At 48.5% G+C, this 16,977-nt stretch overlaps 8 protein-coding genes across 8 annotated transcripts; 5 read left to right on the forward strand and 3 right to left on the reverse strand.

The window, feature by feature from the left end:
- Window positions 1-3: 3 nt before the first annotated feature.
- FPRO_03717 (uncharacterized protein) lies at window positions 4-2,409 on the forward strand (the record flags this gene model as incomplete). Its single annotated transcript, XM_031226041.1, has 1 exon — window positions 4-2,409. One exon carries the CDS (start codon window positions 4-6, stop codon window positions 2,407-2,409), a length of 2,406 nt encoding a protein of 801 aa, XP_031076616.1.
- A 432-nt stretch (window positions 2,410-2,841) lies between these two features.
- On the forward strand, window positions 2,842-4,118 carry FPRO_03716 (uncharacterized protein; the record flags this gene model as incomplete). Its single annotated transcript, XM_031226042.1, has 2 exons — window positions 2,842-2,934; window positions 2,991-4,118. The coding sequence occupies 2 exons, from the start codon at window positions 2,842-2,844 to the stop codon at window positions 4,116-4,118; spliced, it is 1,221 nt and encodes a 406-aa protein (XP_031076617.1).
- A 44-nt stretch (window positions 4,119-4,162) lies between these two features.
- Window positions 4,163-6,126, reverse strand: FPRO_03715 (uncharacterized protein; the record flags this gene model as incomplete). The annotated part of the gene is made up of 6 exons (XM_031226043.1): window positions 4,163-4,893; window positions 4,947-5,280; window positions 5,337-5,441; window positions 5,497-5,750; window positions 5,799-5,892; window positions 5,947-6,126. The coding sequence occupies 6 exons, from the start codon at window positions 6,124-6,126 to the stop codon at window positions 4,163-4,165; spliced, it is 1,698 nt and encodes a 565-aa protein (XP_031076618.1).
- Window positions 6,127-7,016: 890 nt separating this feature from the next.
- On the reverse strand, window positions 7,017-7,980 carry FPRO_03714 (uncharacterized protein; the record flags this gene model as incomplete). The annotated part of the gene is made up of 2 exons (XM_031226044.1): window positions 7,017-7,834; window positions 7,887-7,980. The coding sequence occupies 2 exons, from the start codon at window positions 7,978-7,980 to the stop codon at window positions 7,017-7,019; spliced, it is 912 nt and encodes a 303-aa protein (XP_031076619.1).
- Window positions 7,981-8,795: 815 nt separating this feature from the next.
- FPRO_03713 (uncharacterized protein) lies at window positions 8,796-9,074 on the reverse strand (the record flags this gene model as incomplete). The annotated part of the gene is made up of 2 exons (XM_031226045.1): window positions 8,796-8,984; window positions 9,039-9,074. 2 exons carry the CDS (start codon window positions 9,072-9,074, stop codon window positions 8,796-8,798), a joined length of 225 nt encoding a protein of 74 aa, XP_031076620.1.
- A 660-nt stretch (window positions 9,075-9,734) lies between these two features.
- FPRO_03712 (uncharacterized protein) lies at window positions 9,735-10,657 on the forward strand (the record flags this gene model as incomplete). Its single annotated transcript, XM_031226046.1, has 2 exons — window positions 9,735-10,385; window positions 10,442-10,657. The coding sequence occupies 2 exons, from the start codon at window positions 9,735-9,737 to the stop codon at window positions 10,655-10,657; spliced, it is 867 nt and encodes a 288-aa protein (XP_031076621.1).
- A 1,674-nt stretch (window positions 10,658-12,331) lies between these two features.
- FPRO_03711 (uncharacterized protein) lies at window positions 12,332-13,134 on the forward strand (the record flags this gene model as incomplete). The annotated part of the gene is made up of 3 exons (XM_031226047.1): window positions 12,332-12,760; window positions 12,919-13,050; window positions 13,114-13,134. 3 exons carry the CDS (start codon window positions 12,332-12,334, stop codon window positions 13,132-13,134), a joined length of 582 nt encoding a protein of 193 aa, XP_031076622.1.
- Window positions 13,135-13,975: 841 nt separating this feature from the next.
- FPRO_03710 (uncharacterized protein) lies at window positions 13,976-16,530 on the forward strand (the record flags this gene model as incomplete). The annotated part of the gene is made up of 6 exons (XM_031226048.1): window positions 13,976-14,227; window positions 14,277-14,435; window positions 14,483-14,887; window positions 14,938-15,297; window positions 15,345-15,439; window positions 15,489-16,530. The coding sequence occupies 6 exons, from the start codon at window positions 13,976-13,978 to the stop codon at window positions 16,528-16,530; spliced, it is 2,313 nt and encodes a 770-aa protein (XP_031076623.1).
- Window positions 16,531-16,977: the final 447 nt, after the last annotated feature.

Genomic DNA, 16,977 nt, shown 5'->3' on the forward strand with positions numbered 1-16,977 from the left:
ACCATGCGCTTCACACTCTCCAGCATGGCAGGCCTTCTAGGCCTCGCCTCCGCCCAAGGCCTTCGATCCTCCGCCTACACCGATCCCAAGACGGGAATTGACTTCCAGCGCTTCGTCGACGATGGCTACAGTCTTGGTATCGCTGTGCCCGAAACTCTGGGAAAGGATCTTATCGCGCAGATGGTGTTCCCTCGTGAGAAGGAGGGCTGGGGTGGTATTTCGTTCAGAGGCGGTATGGTTGGTGGCATGCTCTTTGTTGCGTGGCCGAATGGCGATGATATCGTTACGAGCTTTCGTATGGCGAACTCGTACGCCAACCCGGATGTTTACACCAACAGTACCGTTAAGGCTACGCCTATCCCTGATGGTACCTTTGTCAACAGCACTCATGTGTCATATACTTTCCTCTGTGAGGGTTGTGTTGTTAAAGAGACTACTTCGTTGACTGGCGAGTCTCCTGTTGTTGGATATGCTTGGTCATCTATCGATGTCGATACCCCTTCTGATCCCGAGAGCGCTCTGAACTATCATGGCGCTGGCTTTGGACAGTTCGGTCTTGATATCAAGAAAGCTGCTTCTGCCAAGTTCGCCACCTGGGCTGCTATGGCCAAGGAGACTACCCCCGCTCCTGGAACAGGCACACCCGGCGTCCCTGGAAACTCCACCACTCTGCCCCCCACCACCTCCAACGTGACCTACGATGTCATCGTCGTCGGCGGTGGTCCCGCTGGTATCATCGCCGCTGAGCGCCTCGCCGAGTCTGGCGCCAGTGTTCTTCTCATCGAGCGCGGCCCAGCCAACACCGTCGCTCTCGGAAACGCTGCCCAGGCCCTCCCATGGAACAACACCCTCACTCCTTACGACATCCCCGCTCTCGGCAGCAGCATGACCAGCATGTCGGGCACCAAGTTCTGCAGTGACACAGCTTCTACCGCTGGCTGTCTCCTCGGCGGATCCAGCTCCATCAACGGCCTCAACTTCATCCACCCTCCTGAGCGCGATTTCCAGCGCTGGCCCAAGGGCTGGAGCTGGGCTGACCTCTCCAAGGCCGCTGATCGCCTGTATGAGCGCAACCCTGGTACTACTTCTCCCTCCGACGATGGGAAGTACTACGATGATCGAACCTACACTATCCTCTCTGGATACTTGAGCGCCAAGGGCTGGAAGGAGGTTGACTCTATCGAGGAGCCTAACGAGAAACACCTTGTGTACTCTCGCCCTTCGTGGTCTATCAAGAACAACATGCGTGCTGGACCTGCTCGCACTTATATGCCGTTCGCCAAGAACCTTCCCAACTTTACTCTCAAGCTCGAGACAAAGGTTATCCAGCCCATTAGAACCGGCAGCAAGATCACTGGCGTTCTTACCCAAGGCGCCAACGGAAGCAAGCAGATCATCAATGTCAAGGCGGGCGGTAAGGTCGTCCTCGCAGCTGGTGCCATGTCGACTCCTCGTCTTCTCTGGAACGCTGGCATCGGTAAGTCTGATGCTCTCGCTATCGTGAAACAGGGTGCTTCCAAGACTGGTGTCACTCTTCCCGCTGCTTCTGACTTCATCGACCTCCCCGTTGGACACCATCTCCAGGACCACGCCCAGGTCATGCTTCAGTTCAAGACCAAGAGCAACTTCACCGCCTACAAGTTCAACAACATCGCTACTGAGCCCGTCAAGTCTGACTTGGAGCTTTACTACCAGGGCTCTGGTCCTATCACCCAGGCTGCTCAGCGCATGCACCTCTGGACATCTGCAAAGGGCGCTGATGGTCGCGTTCGATACCTTCAGGGTACCGCTAGTGCCATGGCCGACGGCATCATCACTGTCCGCACATTCTTGACCCACGGTACATCCACTGTTGGCGAGCTTGGTATCACCGCTGGTGGAAACACCGTTCTCAACACCAAGCCCTGGCTGATCGACCAAGAGGATCGCAAGGCCATGGCTGACTTTGTTCAGTATTGGCTTGACCTGACCAGCGGTAGCAATTCTACCCTCTCTTACATCACCCCCGGTGCCACCGTCGATGACATCCTGGCTACCAAGATGATCAGCGGCGATCACTGGATGGGCAGCGCCAAGATGGGCGTCGACGACGGTCGCAAGGCCAACGGTAGCGCTGTCGTCGATCTCAACACCAAGGTCTACGGCACCGACAATCTCTTCGTCGTCGATGCCTCCATGCACCCTGATCTTCCCACCGGCAACACTCAGGCCATCATCATGGTGGCCGCCGAGCACGCAGCCGAGAAGATTGCCGCTCTCAAGGTCGGCGGTAGTAACTCTACTCTCCCTGAGCCCATCAGCTCTGCTCCTACTCCCGTTCCTACTCCTGGAACCAAGTGCAAGCGAGGTCTTCGTCGTCGTCGCGCCGCTCGTGTTCCCATGGACTTTCGACGACGATCGCTCTACTAAGCCGTGTTAGTTGGTAAGAATGGATGAAATTCAGTGAACATATTTCTTGTGTATATAGAAGTTAAGGCAGTTGTGAATATATGAGTGCTTCACATGAACAGTACCGTGTTGTCGCGTGTGAAGTTAAAATAGAAACAATAAATTGCCAACAATGGCGCTCCCTGTCAGCATTTAACCCCCCCGTAATTCTCTCAGTTCGTGAACTTCTATTGGACAGTCTAGCCTCGGCTTCGCGTTCGCATTCGTCATAAGCTCGGGATCGGGCAGATAAACCATCCGATTTTCTCTGGTAATCAACCCAAACTCCCCGTTCACCAGAACCGCCCAATTTTCCCCAAATTCCACTCGGAACGAGTGCGAGATCCCACTTCTTCCAGAATCAACCCTCCACTGTTCCATTACTGCCTTGTGCGCTCCAAGGCCATCTTTCCAATGGACGGGGAGACGGAACAGGCCAAATCCACTCGCGTGGGGTACAAAAAGTCCCGAAATGGCTGCATACGTTGCAAGAAGCGGCGAGTCAAGGTATGCGATTAGAGTCGCGACTCATGACTAGTGACACCTGTCTAACTGAGTCGTAGTGTGACGAAGAGGTCCCTTGTTCTGCATGCGTCAGGCACAGAGTCCGATGTAGCTTGGAGCTTGTCAAGTCGGATGACTACCAAGAACAAAAACCTCTGACCAATCGCTCTCTCCAAACACCTAGCAACAGCCTCCCGGCTGGAAGTCCAGCATCTCTATTATCCGGCTCTTTATTCTCCAGTCCTCTCGACGAACCTGATTGTTGGGTATCTACCGCCGAGCTCATGCTTCACTACACCACCGTCACGTACAAAACCATGGTCTTCAACGAGAGAACCATCCCTACCTTTCAGCAATCAGTGCCCCAAGTCGCTCTAGCATATCCCTGGTTTCTTCGACAAGTATTGGCTTTCTCAGGCTATCACCTCGCTCACCTCTATCCCGAAAAGAGACATTCCTACCTCCTGCAAGCATCAAAACACCAGAATGCTTCTCTACGTGGACTCAGGGAAGCGCTGTCTGAACCAGTCAACTCATCGAATTGCCACGCTTTATACGCTAGCACGACGTTTATAGTCGTCAACAAATTCGCTGCGTTTCCGAACTGCGATGACTTTCGAAGTCACGGGTGCTCCCAACCTGTTCAGAGTCTGATGGAGATCTTTTCCCTCGTCAACGGCATGGAGGCTGTACTTCATTCACCAGGAGCCGCAGATCTCAGAAACGGTCCTCTGAAAGAACTCTTCTGCGAGACGCCGCATCCGCACGTTAATAGCTACCTTCTTCGCGGTCTGCATGCCAGATTACCCGAGCTTGCACGACGGATAGCATCGGACTCAATGGAAGACCAGTCCAGAGCTGTGCTGACTTCCGCCGTCGTATCCATCACTGGTTGCGTCGATGACGCGTTTTCAAATCTGTACAAAGTATCACCGCCAGAACTGAGGGTCATCTTCTCGTGGCCCATGTCCGTGCCGCGAGACTTCTTGGATCTGGCCGTGTCGGGACATCCGTTGGCTCTTATCATTCTTGCGTACTACGATATTCTACTGTACTGGGGCGAAACGGAGTATTGGTTCTTTGAGAACTGGGCAGAGGCGTTGATCACCGCCATTGTGGAAAAGGTGAAGGGTTCACCATGGGATGATCTTCTCAATTGGCCAGTCGAAGTTATTCTACACCACTAATTTATTAAATGAGCACCTACTTGAGCTGTCTGAGTTGCCAATATCTACAACGCCAACCGAATGTAAGGGATCTGAAGCTTGGGATAATATGCAGTTGCGCCTTCAACCATACACTTGGAATACTCCGTGAACGAAAACGTCTTAGTGAACCCCGCCTTATTGAAGGTCTTGGTGACTTGCTTCGAGCAAGGCATCGCCATCTTGGGAATCTTGGTCCATCGCTGGTAGCTAATGGCACTCGGCTCCATGACAACACCAGACTTGCCAGGACCAAATGATGACTTGGCGATTGAGTCATCGTACCGCTCAAGAGCTCTCTTCATAGTATAAAGATGCCCTTGAATCTCCCCCTTCATGATCCACTTCATCATGATTATCTGCTGCAGCAAGCTGTCGTTTTCGGGGTGTTCTTGGACGTTAAGTTCTAATTCTATAGCAGATGAGCTTGAATCGGCAACAGATACCAGGGAGTTGTATGTCGAGGTAACAAGACCTCGGTTTTCGGCCGAGTAGCCCGCGTAAAAGTCAACTATCCACCCTATCTTCCTTTGGAGGAGGAATGTGCGGTCGATGGTGGGTACGAACATGAACAGGTCTTGAACAGTTTTAATCTCGCCCCCTCTGAACAGATCAGCACTTGCAGACTCGTCCGGGAGTGCTTCGGCGAGTTCGTTAGCGTCCTGTGCCTCCTTGATGTATGTTGTAAGTAGATTACTCGATGTTTCCGGGACACTCATATGGTAAATAAGTTGGGTGCTCTTAACTACATCGCCGACTGTGAGATATTGTCAGTTGGTGTGAATGCGGGTTGAATTCTCGTAAGCCTACCTTGCTTGAAAAACGAGGACACCGCAGGTCCATCGCAGCTACCAAGCTCAACACAAGAGGTTTGTGTTGCATAGTCAAACCTGGACCGGAAGCTGATAAAAGGCGAGCCGAGATTTTGAGACGCCAGATTAAAGTCGTTGGAGATAAGTAGCAGGTCTTGGAGAAAGGGAACCCACGGAACGAACAGCCCCTCTCGGAACTGCCGGGCAATGTCGGCCATGTATGGGGTAAAAAGGTTCTGAATGGTCTCTTGAATCTGCATGCCGGTACATGAGGACCCTGGTTTACAGGATTTGCTTATAGCCATAAGCTTAGAATAGCTGTCTTCGTTGATCTGAAAGTCTGTTAGACTGATGGGATAACTGAGAAGCTGATGAAAGCTGAACATACCTCAGGCCCCTCGAGGATAAGCACCTTGGGCTTTGCCATGGACTGGAGGGTCTTTCTGACTTTGTCCCGGTCATCAGCTGTCTTGAAGCCCGAATCATTCATACACTACCAGAAAATACCGATTAATAAATACCCAGATATATAAATTGAGAGAGCTTACTTTTTGGACTTTCACGACTTGGTTGACATCCTTTGAATCTGCGGTCGATAAAACACCCTGGTCAAACGACTTGAAGCCTGATGTTGCACTCAATTCACCAATACGGGGAAAGCACTGGCAGATTGCGTTGGAAGACTTGATGAAGCTATCGCCTTGGGGCTGACCCAAGATCTTTCGGACAGTGTCGCAGAGGTTGAACTTTTTGGTGAGAACTTCCAAGCCTGTGATGACTTGCTTGGTTGTATCAATCCATCCTCCTCAGCGTTAGTGGGCATGTCTACCGGTTAGAGGAACGACTTTACCTGGAACACATCTCCATGCATCGCACATGGCCTTAGGCTTTTTAGGTGTAGGGCAAGGCTTCTTATATTTCTCCTTGGACTTGCACTCGTCATACTAAAGCCGGAAAATCAGCGAGCCCTTGGCTGATCAGATGCTCGAGATGGGTACCTTTTTATCGGGAACTGTCTTCATAGTCACGTTGACACCATAAGGCACAGAAAACTCGAACTTGCAGGCTGACAAGCTCTTCAAGCCTGTACATGTCTGTTGAAGCGTATTCTGTGCAAGTGCGGCCTTTGCCAGAACTAACCAGGGAAGCAACTTGGAAATAAAGTTTGCGAATCTCATAATGACCGCGTGTGTAGTGTCACGAACGTTATCAATGTTGTTGCAGCATCAAAGTAAGTGAATTTGGCAGAATAGACTTTATGTATCAAGAATGCTGGACCTTTGACAGCGTATTTCGTTGACCGATATTTCTGAAGCTATTTCCTCTGCATATCTGAGATGCTTGGTTTGGCGTTGGCTGATAAGCCTTAAAGAACTTGGAAACAAAAGGCGTCATGCTTGCGTCCGTAAATGAGGTCTGGATTCTCACCAGCACATGCTCCTTCGCTTATATCACCACAGAGAACTTGGCTGCCGCGCCACGTTCTTCCAAAAGCGTGCATATCATACCATCGTACAGTGCGCTTGCAGAAATGTGGCTGTATAAGCTTAAACGAGGCTGGCTGGACTTTGCTAGTAGGCGCCTCACATGCGCTGGTATGTAGCAAAACTGGCTCGAACCTGGGCTATTTTATCTCGTAAGAATGTATTAGAGCTTTTGTTATGTATTGTATTTACGTTCTCTATATATCCTCTCTTTCTCAGCTTAACTTAAGTCGCCCTACGGCTTGACTATTGCTTACTCTGAACTCTTCTTCCAATTTGTGATCAAGAGAGGAGTAATTCCAAAGCCACAAATATAAAAGAACACAGGGTTTCACTTGCTAGAAAAAGTAAGATAAAAGCGTTATTAAATAGTCAACTAAATAAAGATAAAAGTGCAGGTTAGACAACTTCTGGATGCTGATTTATAAAGATGACATACAGCGCAACATCGATTAATCACATTGAGGAAGTAGTGAAATTAGTATATTTTAGAACTATTTAACTAAGAAACTTGTATAAAATAAAACTGTATAAATAAGTGGGAAGAGAAGTACTGATTTGACGCCAGTCAGATGCCACAGAAATTAATCCGCATAGGGAACGAGATGAAGCTCGATGGCTTCCATATCGTTGGGCGTGGAAAGATCGCTACTCGATGCCATGACAAGAGCAGGAGTGTTGATTATCCTACCATGGATCACAAAGAACTTGTCCCAGGTACCAGAAACCGTCCAGCAATTGGTAGTGTCTGACATCTCGTCCAAGTGGCATTCACCAGCTGGCGCAGAGCACTTGAGCTTTCGGTCGCGAGTCTGTTCGCATGTGAGGGGTACAACTCCGGCCATGGGATTACTAGGGTCGCAGAGCATATTGGAGTTTGGGAAACCGTCACCCCCGAATGCAACGCACAAGTATTTCCCGGTGTTTATCTCTCGTACATAGTTGGTGTTATCTTCGATAGAGAGTGTCAGAACTGGGGGAGAGGGCGTGTACCAGCCGATGTTGTTATATACAACTGGATCGCCTCGCAACAATTGGCCGTCGATGTCTGAGCCTAGGGCCTTGATATTGAAGGTGGGAATCGGCACAAATGTGTCTTCGGTGGTGGTAGTCTCGTACGTCGTGGTTGCTTCAGCAGATGTCGTGACCTCAGCCGTCGCAGTGGTTTCAGCAGTCGTAGTAGGGATTTCAGTTGTAGCCGTTTCTGTAGCAGTGGAAGCTGAGAGCTCAACGCTAGCGCTCTGTGATTCGGTCGCCTCGGTAGAAGTTTTACCGTCGTCGGTGAATGTGATACTGATAGATAATTCGTCGGAGGTTGTACTCTCTGCCATGACGTCTGTAGTTGTAGTAGAGAGAGCAATAGATCCCGTCGACGTAGACACAGGCTCAGTAGACACTGTACCTGAATATCAATTAGTAAACAACCTGTTGCTCTATAAGAAGATTTCGCTTACTAGAGTCACTCGATGTTCGACTTCGCGGCTTACACACACTTGCGATTGCGATATTGGCGCCGAGGCCCAACGAGAGAAAAGCAGCGAAACGCATTTTCGCGGTCAGAAAGGAGCGACAAGAGTTTGACTGAGTGAGGGACTAACAATGTGGAAGGGAAGATGAGAAAACCAGGGATATTTAAAATCTCGAGTTTTTCACTAAGGGGTTTATTTTGTTTTTTGAGGCTTGACGCTATTGGCATAAAGCAGCTTCAGCGGTGCCAATAGCGCAGGTACTAGCTCCATTTTCCACGTTATTATCCAATTTGGGCTGCTATTGCGGTCTCGAACGCCGTAGCACTGGCCAATTATATCACTTAAAGTCTGACTTAGCGATTCAAACGTGCGCCAAGGAAAGATTCTAAAGGCTAAGCATAATAACCGAAAGACAAGTTTAAAACGTGACGTTTTGGGTGCTGATAACTTGGAGACGACGACCTTGGTGATTGGAGCAGTCTTCTTTCAATAGCAATTCTTTTGGACATATCTCGACAATCTGGAAGAAACCGCATCATAGATGGTAGTAGCCAGTTCTCCTAATCACCGTAACCATCAAGCTCCTGCCAAAGGACTAAAGCTTCAGACACGGAAGAGGACTGGGACATAGACAGCGAGGACCAGATAGTGGATGGTGTGGCTTTCCGCCTGACTGCAGCCGTCTTTCATGGATTACAAAGCACCCTTTGGCAAAGAAAAAGATATGAAAGTGTTTAATGTGTCCTGACTTCAATCTAAATATAATCCATCATCAAGCCCTCACAATGCACCAAGAGTCTTTCAGTTTCCCAGCTCCCCATCACAAGTAATTTGTACAAGCCATGACTCTCTCTTCTCACCGTTTGCCATTCAGGTATGGACCTCTGGATAGTTTTATAATCTTGCCAATTGTTTTTTGACTCTGGGTTTGTGTATCAGCTCGATGGCATATTTCAGCTCAGTCAGGCTTTCGACATAGGCCTCATCAGTGTGCCCTTCCCCAAAAAGATCGAGCTTCTCAATCTCAGCTAGAAATAGCTGGAGAATATATGGAGTAGCGTTTCTAAACGCAGCCTGGACAATCTACAGAAGCATTTAGATTATCACAAGGTCTCATTGACGGGTGCTGAAACTTACAGTATGCTCTGGCCGTGTATGGCTGGAGGTTGCCATGATGCTCAAGGTGGATGGAACAGGCCAACTTGAGAGAGAATGTGACAGAATATTGAGACGTATCTTTGAATCGATGTAAAAAGCTCGAGTATCAAAACTGAAGTCAGAATTTGGAGTGAGAATCAGGGTCTGAATTGGCAACACCATGCATTTTATATTCCTCAGGACATCCTTTAATGAGATGCAGCGACTTACTGGCTGGACGCTGATGCGTCGAGAACACGAGGGTTTGAAAATCACGCATGAATTATGCCGGTGGCGTTTGTCGTCAAATCGGATGTCGCAGTTGTATGGTACATTAGACTAGGTGCGGAGCTGGGCTCGAAGCCAGGCATACAGCCGAGCCCGAAATAAGCACATTGTCGGGCGCACAGGCAGCGCACCTAAACAACAAACCAATCAAATGTGCAACCAGGAATAGAGCCAAACTTGAAGCTGAGTGCCAGGCTAACTTGCAAGCCAATTTTCAACCCCCAGGTGCTAGCTACGTAAGCCCTGCTTGTGAGCTGGGAAAGAGCCACAGGAAAATAATAAAAACATTTGAACCTACACCATACTTTACGCAATAACTCTACTTTAAATAACAGCGAATGCAACGGCCATTTGCCAAACTTTCTTCTTTTACTGCTGCGTTGATCTGAATCATTAAGACTACATACCATGTCGCGCGACGACTGCCCCTCTGCCAACCAGATTCCGTTTGCACCTGGTTATAGCACCGGCTGGACCTCTACTCCTTCTATCCCTATTTCTTCTCTGCAATCGAACGCCCTGAAAAATCCCGCGGGCCCGTCCCAGTTCTTAGGCCCAGCTGCCGTTTTGTCTAGAGAAGACCGAGACAGTATGGCTGTAGTCGGCGGCGTCAACTACGCTCAGCATTTCAACGACTCGAATCTCCTTGTATTTATTTCACCCGAGAACCCAAGTGTCACGAGACAAGTGGTAGACTGCAATCAAGGGTTCGAGACATACATGTCCTCTATCTACCCGACTGTCATGGAGAAGCTCGATAACACTCCCACCATCAACCAAGCTTCACCACTCCGGGGGGTTAATGCCATTGGGGGGGCGTTTCCAAGCTTTGATAGAGAAGACTCTACCACACAGTCAATTGCGAGTCCGCCTTTAAGCAATAATGGCTGGACCAAGGAGCAAGACAAACTTCTCATGAGTCTCAAAGCCGAAGGTCTTGGATACTCCGCTATTCAAGATGAGATGAGAAAGAAATTCGGGTGGACTAGAAACAAGAACGTGCTGGTTAAGCGCTTCGCGGTGTTGAAGAAGCGCTGCAAGCCGCAGATTAAGACTCGCGTAAGTATAGAACACTTACATCGACTGCTACAAGTCATTAATGCAATTCCTTCCAGATTGTTCGAGATATATCCAAAAAGATCACTCCTGAAATCATCAAGGCTGTGGGAAAGGAGCTCGAGAAAGTCACCTCATCTGGTAGCAGTAGTATTGCAACAGAGCTCGAGGACTTGGTCCCGTTGAGGCTCCCGGAGTTTCTTGAACGATTAGTCGCAGATGTTGGTGTCTCGCTTCACCAGATAGTTGAAGAAGATAAAAGATCATCTGCTTGATGAAGGAATTTAAGTAACCCAGGTGAGACAGACAATATGTATTGAGACGGGGGCGATCAGTTATAGTATTATGTCTAAGATGCTAGCTAGAGGTGTTATTTACGGAAGACTTATTAACGGAAGTTTCAGTTGACAGGAACTTAGAGACAGAAATATGAATAACTTGAAATTTACTGACACCTATTACTTTAATAATACTTATAATTTAAGTATAAGAGTAGGAATTTTATTTATTTAATCTTTTTAATCTTACTAAAAAGATCAATAGTTCACCAACCCTAAGCAGCTTGATAAAATGACGTTTGATAACATTAATTAAGAATTTGCGAAACTTAAGCGTCATTCTGCGGTGGCGAAGCACCTGTTCAAACACTGCGCGTGGTGAGTTGAGACGCTGGTGACGGGTTACACTGAAGCGTTCATATGCAGCTAACGTCTGAGCTACTCCAAGACCCATGTCTAGACCATTGATGTTGCCAATAGACAGAAGACAACCTGCAGCTATTCAGCCTCACGTGCGGGGACTCGGTAATTCGGAAGTCCCTGTCTGATCGCAAATGAGCAAAACATTCATTCTTCTTGGATTTTATCAGGTATTAAATCCAGTTCGACTTTCTATGGCATCGTTAGTCTAGAAGAAAGGTATCAGCAGTAAGGACAACGCCATGATCTCAGATGCACAATTTCAATTACTTGTAGGTACAAGCCGCAATGCACAGCCACTTTAGTCGGTATGCCTCGTTGCCTACGCTCCAAGTGGAAAAAGAGGCTTACCATTAAAAGGCTACTGGGCCTGCATGCCGACCCCATCTCATACCTCTCCTCTCCCAACTCCCAATTTGACATTAGAAACATCATATTTCTTCTTAATCGCCTAGTATTTCAACTTTCCTAAGGCATGGCATCTGTGGAAACTACCCTTTCTTCTGCCGGCTGTGTCAAGCCCTGGATCCAAAAGTTCACCAACACGCCACGCGACGGATTTTTCGATCAGTTTGTCGATTCGCACGATGCAAGATTTGTAGAAATAATTGAAGGCCCCGTATGTAAAACAAAATCGTTTTTGGATGTATGGTTTTAACGAGTTGCTTGCAGCATGAGAGTGAGATTAAATATAGCGAGGTTCCCCTCGACTCCAACAACCCCAAATCCGCGCCAGATCTCTCTAAAGTATTTGAGGTAAAATCAAGAGGCTTTTTCCATTGTTGCTGTGCTGATATTATCTAAGCTCCCACAGCAAGATGGGTCAAAAGGCATTCTCAGACTAATGTAAGTGCTCCATTCTCTAGAGGATCCATTAAAACCCTCAATTCTGACTTATTCGTGTTTGTCTTAAACTTCCAGAATCTTACCTTTCAACACTGAAAATGACAATGCACCGCCTCTGTCTTGGAAAGGATTCAGGGAGCACCTCGACTTGCTGCACCTAGAAAATACCTTTATCTGCACTGAACGGATGCAGACGCCCCCCACCTGGTTCGAAGTTCCATTGCAAGGAGGCCTAAAAGGCATGTTCGAAGATTGAATCTGTGCTGTCTCTTTCGAAGTGCCACAGACTAATTCGATTCCCCAGGCTTTGTTGCGAAACCAGAAAGATGGGACTCTAACCTTGCCAACTTCAGCATTTCTGTTGTCCACTCCCCAGCCTCAAGAGTTACGCACGTCGTAGCGCACATGTTGCACAAGGCTGACATCAAACATCTATTACTTCGTCTACAAGCTCTCAAAGCCCTTGCATGGCACCCTCTCCTCGTGCCACTCATCCTGATGGAGCAGAGGATAGAAGGTACCGCAGAGAAACTCACCCTCATGAGGGATTCTCTCTACTCGGTAGAGAAGCGAACTGGAACTCACAAGAACTACCGTAATGATAAATATCATGAAGAACTCAATCACTATGCTTATGGTGATAGGGTCTGGGAGCGGCGCCACGAGCAGGACGTTGACTTTGAAGCTGCTCCAGGAAAGATCACTTCCATCGCTTCGGACTGTGCCATGACCGAGGCCAAATGTCAAGTCAATGAGAGTTTACTTGATTGGATACAGGAGCTAAATGATAGTCTTGCTAAACCCAATACTGATGATGGTTCTTGGGATAGAGCAGTATCCTCAATTAAAATGAAGATCTCGGCCTTTAAAACGTGGTCTGGGAACAATCGATCCCGAAGTATCTATCTCGCCAAGCGAGCAGAGGCGCAAATGCAAGCGGCAAGTAGCCGGAATTCTCAAAACACCTTGCACAGTCAGCTAATCAGACATAGTGTCTCAATCTAATGGCACAGCGTGATAGTGCTTTGAACCTCCAAAAGACTGAAGCAGCACTTCGAGATAGCTCCGACATGAGAGCTATAGCCTGGGTCACCCTCGCATTTCTGCCAGCGACGTTTGTGGCGGTAAGACCTCGACAAACCTTGAAACGCTGACTCTTCTGACCTATCTGATAAGACTTTCTTTAGTACTTCTTTCTTCAGCTTTGAGCAGTCAGGTCGGCGTGTGTCGAACTGGATCTGGCTCTATTGTGTTGTAACTGGCATATTCACCGTTGGTGTGCATCTGGGTTGGGCGCTGTGGATAAGGAAGGAGAGAAGAGTTTGAGGGCTAAAGTAGAGTTGTTATCTACAGGGACTTGGGTCAAATCATGTTGACAATCGGGTTCTTTGTCGCTCGGCAATGAGCTAACCGGGCTGACCCGTTCGTGACGCTGCGATACCATTGACGATCTTACCGTTTCTCGTTGACCTTTGCCAAGTTCAGCTCCATCGACAAGTATGAGCTGGCTAGTTTGGCTCAATAGCTCTGCAGCTCCTCGTTCAGTGACCAATGAGATAGCTTTGTTCTAACTAGTGCCGTAGATCCCGGGGTCTCCTCAGCTTGTGACGACGGCGGCTGGCACTAGGCGTATTGGTTGGCTTCGCTACAGCTTTTGTCTTGATCTAATGCATGTGAAATTCCCAAAAGATGGGTATTTTGAGACACTCGATTCCAAGAATGGTTGAGCTTTGACCTCTGACTCTTGTGATTACTCTTGTCCGTCGTCATATTGGCTGAACTTTGGAGCTGATGTTTATCACTGGGGTAGCAAGCCGCATCATCGGGCTTGACGTTTCTGACTGCTAGTGTAGAACCAGATGGCAGAATCTGGGTTGAGTTTCAGTACTTATTTATGAGAGTTGCACTTTGCGTCATAATTGCAGATAAGCCTACTAGTGAGAGTTGAGACGGCTTCTAAGTATAAGGAGTCTTCCGTATCGTCAGCCCACCTTTCCTACATCTACTGCCAGATTTTCTCGTCCGATGTTGACAGACCCATCCACCATTATGGGTGAAGCAATTCCTCCGGAAGATGTAACATACGGCATCAAGGGCCTTCCTCGGCCACCGAATGCCATGAGATACCCTGGAGAGATTCCTTACGTGAAAGGTCTTCCAGTGCGTAAGGAGATATCATCCCTTGCCAACTCAGGCGACTCAAAAGAGAAAAAACAGTGGACGCTATTTGTGCTCGCCTTGGAACGCTTCAAGTCGATGCCTGTCAATGACAAGCTCTCCTACTTCCAGATTGCCGGAATCGTAAGTACCTGTGTCCCGATAGATTAATGCCTGACTGATCTTTGCTTAGCATGGGTATCCAGAAGTTGCCTGGGACGGAGCGCCGGAACCAAAACACGCGCCGGACAAGAAGACGAAACAGGCTGGTGATCAGCCTTTCGGTGGATATTGTAACCACAACAGCCTGAACTTTCCTGCATGGCACAGACCTTATATGCTTCTCTTCGAGGTATGGTCTGATCCTGGACATACTTGATTCGGTTCTGACATAAACAGCAATGTATTTGGGAGAATATGAGGCTGATGATCAACAACTGGACGAGCGAGCATGGGTTACCAACATCCGAAGCAAACGAATGGTACACAGCAGCAAAGCACTGGCGGATGCCATACTGGGACTGGGCTAGGCAACAAAGGTACCATGAAGACCTAGTCTGCCCCTCAGTCCTGACGCAAGGAGCCGTCCGAATCTACCCACCTACTACGATAAAGAACCAATTTCCGCAAAGCGGTCTCTATCCCAACCCGCTGGTGGGCTTCGAGAACCCAGAAAAGGACCCAAAGACAGGGAAACCGTTGCCATTCGGTAGCATGCCAGAAGGCAACGCCAAATGGAATATCCATGACAACCCAATAGTTCACGATGAGCTGCCACTGAAGAACGACTGCGATTGGGCTCCAGTGAGTCTACCAACGAATTGTCGATTGATCGCTTACTGACTTGCGCCTAGTGGAGCAAGACATCTGCAACTAGCCGATATGGGATATTCAAGGGAGAAGAAGATGAGAAGGATCCCGCGAGATACTTCAGAGGACTTGAAGGGGTAAACCACTGCTGGAGATCTAACGCCAGCCTTGCAAGAGTTCACGAGGATGGACCTGACGGCAAGCCTAGATGGAGCACAATGGAGCAGCATTCGAAAGACTATACATGGAACCCTGGAAGCCTATCAGATGCAGTCAATCGCATGTTTTCTAAGGGCTATAATTCGAACTGGGGACAGTTTGCTTCGACAAAGTGGATAGCAGAAGGCAAAGGGTGTCCAAAGACGGGATATATATCTTTGGAGTATATCCACAACAATATCCACGTAAGACGGCAAACGAATCATGGGGACTTGGCTGACTTGAGCGCCAGAACCTAACCGGCGGAAGTGACTATGCCACTGGTATGGGACACATGAGTGATGTGCCAGTAGCAGCGTTTGATCCCATCTTTTGGCTTCACCACGTGTTTGTAACCTACCTGGCCCAGCCACGCAACCTAACTGACATAAAGCAGGCAGATAGACCGCTTGTTGGCTATATGGCAATGTCTCAACCCAAAGCTATGGTTTGACAACGAACCATCAGGCGAACTTAACACCGCAAGTGTGAAAGCTTCCATTGTCACCGACGACAAAGAGACGGACCCTCTTGAACCGTTTCACAGGAAAGACAACGATCCTGAAAAAGAAGTCTGGACTGCGCAGGCATGTCGGGATTGGACAGAGCTGAACTACCAGTATGATGACCTTGCAGAAGTAACTGAAAGAACGATACGAAATCATGGTCGGTTTATAACGGGGAAGTTCCAACGAGAGCTTCGATCGCATATCGACACGATCTATCCAGGCACGGGACATCTAATTGAATCGATGGCCGGGTATAGCACCATTCCCATCGGAATAGAGCCGCGCCAAAGTCGAACAGGGTCTTGGAAAGACTACATCATCAATGTTGTGTATGACCGATACGCCCTGGACGGTCTGTCCTACACAATCCAATTTTTCATAGGCGGACCACCAGGCGAAGACACGACGACTTTCGAAAAGCACAACTACATCGGTCATGTGTACTCCTTTGGTGGTAGACAGAGCACATCCGAAGGCTCCTGTATGAACTGCAAGAGACAAGCTGCAGCACAGGTCCTCTCATGTGCTCAGGTCCCTCTGACGATCCATCTCCTTCAACACGCCAAAGACAACATTCCCGACCACTCGCTCAAGGACTTTGGTGAGATTGAGGAGTACCTGAGACTTCATCTTCGGTGGAGGCTCGTCAAGTATGGCGGTGAAGTCATCTCAGAACAAGGATTCAAGAAGAACTTTTCCAAGCTCCAAATATCGGTCTTGCGTGGTACTGGCCGAATCAAGCCGGGCAGTGTACAAAGTGCAGGTTCAGTGTCTTCTTTGTACAGCGACTATATTCCATTGCCAGAGATCACCGATGGAAAACCCGGTGGCTTGCAGCACGACAAAGCCTCCGAGAACAGCGAGCCATTCGTTCCGCAGAAAAAGAGCGCTGTGCGACCGCTGCCAACGCGGTTCCCCGAGGCCGAGTAAGATCTCTCCCGTCAATATTGTTGCAGATTTATTGACAGATTTACTAGATTGATGATAGAAAAGCTCCAAAGGCGTGGAACGAGAGCTTGTGGACAAGAAGCCGAGGCATTGAGGTCTCCGCCCATTCAATTAAAAGTTCGGTAGTTGTTGCAAACATGGATTTAAGGTTACGTAGGATCCTGGTTCATGCCGACACTTCCGAGATCACTATCCAGGATGAGCCGGGAGATTTCGTCGGTAGCTGAACGCCTGAAGTAGAAAGACTCGTTATCTTGTTCAACATTTTTCTTGCAAAAAGAAACTGTCCCATAAATTATTCTACTACTCTGTTCAGTGCGGACTCCAATGCCTGCCGCTAGCACCACAGTACCATCGGATGTCGCGTCAGCTTACGGCCCCTCGGGATCCCGAATAACCTTCTTTTCTTTGCTTACCAGGGGTCTTTCA

Source organism: Fusarium proliferatum, assembly GCF_900067095.1.
Source record: "Fusarium proliferatum ET1 genome assembly, contig: FPRO_scaffold002, whole genome shotgun sequence".
NCBI classification, from domain to species: domain Eukaryota; kingdom Fungi; phylum Ascomycota; class Sordariomycetes; order Hypocreales; family Nectriaceae; genus Fusarium; species Fusarium proliferatum.